General features: G+C 50.0%; 1 protein-coding gene across 2 annotated transcripts in view; it reads left to right on the top strand.

Moving 5' to 3' along the window:
• The first annotated feature begins 1,372 nt into the window (after nucleotides 1-1,372).
• Nucleotides 1,373-6,000, top strand: part of AMPH (amphiphysin) — a 156,284-nt gene continuing 151,656 nt past the window's right edge. Inside the window, exon 1 of one of the 2 annotated variants that reach the window (XM_006198527.4) lies at nucleotides 1,373-1,759. In XM_006198527.4, the coding sequence (XP_006198589.2) occupies nucleotides 1,691-1,759 (69 nt within the window). In that variant the 5' untranslated portion in view covers nucleotides 1,373-1,690. The remainder of the gene's footprint in view (nucleotides 1,760-6,000) is intronic. The other variant, XM_072965232.1, reaches the window with a different exon arrangement.

Raw genomic sequence — 6,000 nt, 5'->3', positions numbered from 1 at the left:
GGTGCATTGTCATCCTAAGAAAATAAGAGCCAAGTGAATAGACTGGGTATTTCGGTAATGGAACCATCACAAAAGTTACTGGCTCAAAACAAGTATCATTTTGTTTGCCCATCATTCCACTCTCTTGGCTAGGATGCGCTGGGCGGTTCTTCTGCTGGTTTTGCTGATCATTATTTGTGTGGCTGCATCCAGCCAGTGTGTAGCTGGAGGCTGGTCTCAGCCGGGATTCAGGGATAACCGGGCCTTGCTCCCAGACCAAATAATCTAGTGCTTCTCCCTTTTCAGATGGCCTCTCCAAGGGGCTTTACAGCAGGGTAGCTGAACCTCTCTGCAAGGTATCACAGGGCTCCTCGGAGTGAGTGCAAAACCTGCCTGGCTTCTCAAGGCGTAGGTGTACTTCCGCCATATCTTACTGGTAAAAGTCAGTCACAGCGCCTTCTAAAATCAAGGTGAGGGGACTACGCTAGGAGTGGATACCAAGGGGCAGTTCACTGGGGGCTGCCAAGGTGACAGTCTACTCCAGAGATGCAGTGAGATGCTCTCTCGGATTCACAGGATTCAGGTGCCTGATTCACTTCTGGCCCGTTTGCTGGGCCACCCGCCTTACTCTTCTCGAACTCTCAGAAAGAACTGAATATGAACAGTTTGATTTACCCCTATTATTCTTACTTCTGCTAAGTATCCTGAGGATGGTGCATGCCTGTGAAAGTTGCCATAAGGTGGGGAAGAAGCGAAAGGTTAGGAGGCCCGGATCTCTCCCTGCGGGTGTGAGGCAGTAAAGGACACGGCTCTTCCTACACCGCTTCCGGGATGGGCCTGTGCCGGGGTCTCCGCTCTGCGCAGGGATCACGGAGATCGCCAAAGCACAGCCCCTGCCTTAAAGGAGCCGAGGGTTCTCGGCAAAGGGCCTCCCGCCCTCGCCCCAAGTCTTGTCTTGAAGTTCATACAAGTGCCAGCACTGGGCCCTCCCTCCTCTCCTCTCTCGCTGCCTGTGCCGCAGCTCTAACGCCTGCCTGGGCTCAGTTTTCCAGTCAGTTTTCCCCCTCGTGAGGCTGCGAGCCTCCGGAGGGCAGGGCGAGGCCCAGGCGTTCTTGCAGAACCCACAGATAATCTAGGGGTGCGCTCTCTGCCCAGGGGATGGTCCAGCAGGTCCTCCTGGGAGACCAGCCCCACCCCTTTCCACTTCAGCGCTGCTCCAAGTCCACATTCCCAGGGCCCCCCCTTCTCTCTCTCCATCTTCTCTGTTTTGAGGGAAAGAAATGGGCCCCCTCCCCCTCCCCCAGCCCAAACTCCGCCCTAAAAGAACCCCAGAGCCGCCTTGGGCCCTGGGGCTGCTGCTCAGTTCTGTTCCCTTTCTCCTCCAGGCTCCTCTCCATCACCGTGGGCACAACCCGGGCATTTTGACTTCTGGCTTCTTCCCTCTCTCGTGCTCGCCACCCCGCCTCGTGTCACTGCCAGGCCTGGCGCATCCCGCCTTCGCTCTGTCGCTTTAAGCGGGTCCCCGCCGCCGCGCACCCCCCTCACCCCTCCCGGCGCTCGGCTGCTCCGCGCCACTAAAACTGCTCCCGCTCCTCGTCTCCCGCTCCTCCTCCTCCTCCTGGTCTCCCGCTCCTCCTCCTCTCCGGCTCCTCCTCACCGCCACCGGCCCGCCGCCCGCTCCGCTCCTCGCAGCCTCCGCGGACCTGCAGCCATGGCTGACATCAAGACGGGCATCTTCGCCAAGAACGTCCAGAAGCGACTCAACCGCGCGCAGGAAAAGGTCAGCAGCGGGCGGAGGGCGACGGGGCAGGTGGCGGGGCCGCGGCGGGGAGGGCCGAGCCGGCCCGGGGAGCGCAGGAGGCCGGGCCGGGGCCGGGGCCGGGGTCGCGGGGGACGCCCTGCCTCTCCGCCGCAGCCACTGCAGCAAAGCGGCACCCGGCGCTGCGGGGACCCGGCCGGGAGGCGGGAGCGCCGGGGGCGCGCGGACCGTGTCCCCAGCGCCTCAGGGTCTGCCCGGGTCTTCCCGCTCCCTCGTCCCGCACGCGGCCGGCCGCGCTCCCCGCTCTCCGGGGCGGGAGCCGGGCACCAGGAGCGGCAGGTGCGGCGGGTCGCCCGCGGCTCCCGAAGCGGAGCGCATCTCCCTCCCGGCGCCCGCTCCCCGCGCGCGGGCAGGCGGCGGGCAGGGACGCGGCCCGCGGGTCCGGGCGGGAGGTTGCGGCGGCTCTCCTTCCTCCGGCGGGATTTCCTGGCTACTTGGGTGCAGCAGAAATGAGAGATTTAGCACAGAAGCTACCCCACAAATCTCTTTGGATCAAGAAGGCTGATGGAGAAAATCCAACGGCTTTAATACAGTACTGGGGAGTGAATCCTGGAGTTCAAAACAGAAATCTAGATACACGCTCTTTTTTCCACTGTCTTATTTGAGGGGGGGTCTCTCTGTATGTGTGTCCCTTTTGACGCCAGTGCCCTTCTCTGGAAGGTCAAAGATAAATATGACTTGAACCTAACAGTTTTCTGCACATTTCTGCACAGAGGAGGGTGTTTTATTGCATTAAAAAGAATTATATTGTACGGATTGTGTTCCCTGGTGTTTTACAAGCCCCTCAGTAAATTGGTCACTGCCATTTATTTTTCTCTCCCAGAGGTGGGCACAAATGAATCCTAGGTCCATAAAAACACAGCCTGGAGCGGTTGGAGAGGTGCTGTACCAGGCAATGGGCATGCCTGGCTTCCCTGACAAATACTTGTCATCAAGACCTTGCCAGCACTGAGGTCTTCATTTGTGTCCCGGGCAAAGGACATTCACACTGTCGCTTAAGCATTGCACTTGAAAAAGAACACCAGCTAATGTGCCCTGTGGTTTGTGTCAGTTGAACTGTGTTCTTTTTCACGTGGAAGTATTTGCTGTCCCTAGAATTCTGGATGTTAAGCATTTTCCTGTTTTACTGGAAGTCAGTTTGGCGCGTTGCTCGCCGTGACAGTGAATTTCCCTCTTTGGACCCAGGCTCAGGCTGCCCCCCAGTTCCCACTGACCCTGAGCAACTGAGCAAAAGGGGGCACTGATCCTTTTGCCTGTCCCCATGGCCAGAGGCTCCGTGACTGCCTCTAGTCCCTCCCACCACACATGCATCCTCTCACTGCAGTAAGAGGATTGTATTTCTTTTAATATCTACCCAAGCTCATCCTGGACCAACGTGATCCTCCCCCTGTTGCTCCTTCAGCAGCTAAATTAGCAAGGCTTCCTGCTGCTCTTCCAGTTCCTGGCTACTTGTCCAGAAAGTAGTCAGGGTCTGCTGGGATCCTGGCCAGGTTTTGTCATCATTTTCCCATACTTCACAGTACCCACTCGTAGGTATTCCTCCCCCTCTTTCCAAGTAATTACTTGAATCTTCAGTCTGAGGCTTTTCATTGAATCCACTTTCCATCTGTGAAGGAATATAGTGATAAAGTCAGCCTTTTGACATATTAAATTATTTCTTAATCTAGGTCACCAGCTGTTAATATGCCAAAAATAAATGAAAAGAAAATGTAATCTGACTTACAGAGCATTCAAGCCCTTATGAAGTGTTGAAAACTCACTTTTTCATGATTAAGGTCAAGGGTGTATTATGATAATAGTTGTGGATAGTGGTTACTCTTCTGTGGGAGCAGCCATCGGGGGGAGGCTTGTACAGGGCTTCAAGGGTCCTATTTTCTTCCCTGGGGAAAGCTGCTGATGAAAAGTGTCTATTGTGCCGAGTTTAGGGGGTTAAGACACCAAGAGGCTGAGAGCATGGGCTCTGCCCTTGGGTGAGTTCTGGGCCCTCCCTGAGCCTGCGCAGCACTATGGGAAAAGGACACAGAAGAATCCAGGTAAGGCAGCCCAGCCGAGCCCGGGCAGGAGCCGGTGGAGGATGGAAAGCAGTGTGTTGCTGTTGCAGGTTTAGACATCTCTCCTGATGATTCTTTCTCTCTGCATCTTCCATCTCTTCCTCTTCTCCAGACACTCCCTTGCAGTCACTCTGTGCCACGTATGTTCTTGAGACCCTTTGTTCCTTGTTTTTACCACCGAATTTTCTCAAAAGAGAGCCCGCTCCCTTGACTTTCTCATCATCTGTGCTCCACCTAACAGCGTGCATGCATTTTGGTTTCAAACACATGACTGAAACTACTTGTAGAGGTAACTTGATGGCTTTCTATGAACCTAAAATACATTTATTATTATAAAATACAATATTATTATTGAAAGCCTGTAAAGGTTCATTGAAGAAAGAATGAAATACACATATAAGGGGGGAAAACCCACTCACAAATTTGGACCCTCATAAATTCTACCACCCAGAGCTTTCACAGTCATTTGATGTGTATCCTGCTAGATTTTGTTTCCTTATGTGTATGTTTATATTTATACAATGAAAACAGGCTTATCCTATGTGGCTTTGTAACCTGTTTATTTCATATAATAATCATGAAGATTCTTCACTACGTGTACATATTTTCCATCACCATTTTTAGTGACTGAACAGTATTGGAATGTCTGGATTTTAATGAATCCCTGATTTTTGGACATTCAGTTCCCACTGTTTCTGAATATAACTGCAAATCAGTAAGAAAACTTACAGGGAAAATGTTCCCCCACACTTTTAAGTATCTCCTTAGATAAATTCCTAGAAGAATGATGGTGTCAAAGGTAAGCTTATTTTAATTAGAGCTAGACCGCCTTTTGGAAAGGTTGTATCAATTTACATTCTCACCAGCAGTCCATGAAACATTTGACAAGACCAGCTAATAAAAATTAAAACACTCTTGGGGTACATCATTGGAAAAAAATTAGTTCCTATTTATTTCACTGATTTGGTTTTTAAAAACCGAACATTATTTTTTTCACTCTTATTTTTTTCATCTGCAAATTGTGTGTTTATATTTCTGCCCATTTTATGTAGCATCTCCATCTTGCTATTTGTAAGGGCAGAAACTTCATCAATCCCAAAGGTTACAAACATTATTCCTTCCTTTTCTGTTTACTTTTTAATTGTTTGAGGGTTTCTTTCTGCTAAAGGGCATATTCATGTTTATATTAGGTTTATGTTATGTATATATTCACTTAAATCTATCGATTGGTTTTACCTGGTTTCTCCGTTGGTTGTTGAGTGAGTTCAGATCCTGTCACTTACCAGAAGACTCAGTTCACACTGGCTTAAGTCAAAAAAGGGATTTGATTATTGAAAATAAAAATATGGTTCTTTCAAGAATATATTTAAATGCGATTTTAATATATGTATATATATTTGAATTAAACTATGAACATATACATTCATATATATATATATATACACATAAGTATTTGTATGTGTGTGTGTTATATGTGTTAACTCATTTCATTCTATGAGGCCAGTACTATTATTACCCCTATTTTATAGATGAAGAAGATGTTAAGTGACATGCCCAAGGTCACACAGTACGTAGTAAAGCCGAAGTTTGAACCCAAGCAGTCCAGTGCTTCCTCATGACCTGATACTGCCTCTTCTAATTATGAAAAGGGCAGGGGTGGATAAACTGTGGGCCTGCATGGAACCAGGGGCCCAACCCCAGACATGAGGGCTCAGGTGTCTTCTCAGCTCTTGGCTCTGCTGCCCATCCTGTCAGCCCCATTCTGGGGCAAGCTCTTCTCTTTTGGTGGCAAGATGGTCACTAGCAGCTGAGCCAAGAGCATGTCACCATTTGCAGAGAAATCCACAGTGCAGCCCTCATTGGCCCAGATGGGGGCTTGTGCCTACCCCTGGAAGAAAAACAATCTCTGGCCAAGGGCCAGGACCGTGGGTTGGCTTGGGCCTGAATCACAGGCCTCTGCTGAAGCTGGGGTGGAGAAATTTCCCCAGACCATATGGACTGATGGTGGAGGTGGGAGCGGGTGTTGTGCTGGCCAAATAAAAGGCATCCACTGAGGCTTACTTAAATGGCCTTCTCTGTTCCATGTTTACATAAATAATCACATAGTTAATAATTTAAAATTTAATATTCAATAAAATTTTCTATCAGATT

This window comes from Vicugna pacos, chromosome 7 (genome assembly GCF_048564905.1).
Source record: "Vicugna pacos chromosome 7, VicPac4, whole genome shotgun sequence".
NCBI classification, from domain to species: domain Eukaryota; kingdom Metazoa; phylum Chordata; class Mammalia; order Artiodactyla; family Camelidae; genus Vicugna; species Vicugna pacos.
The sequence above is the reverse complement of the archived record's forward strand: the minus strand, read 5'-3'. Positions and strand labels throughout refer to the sequence as shown.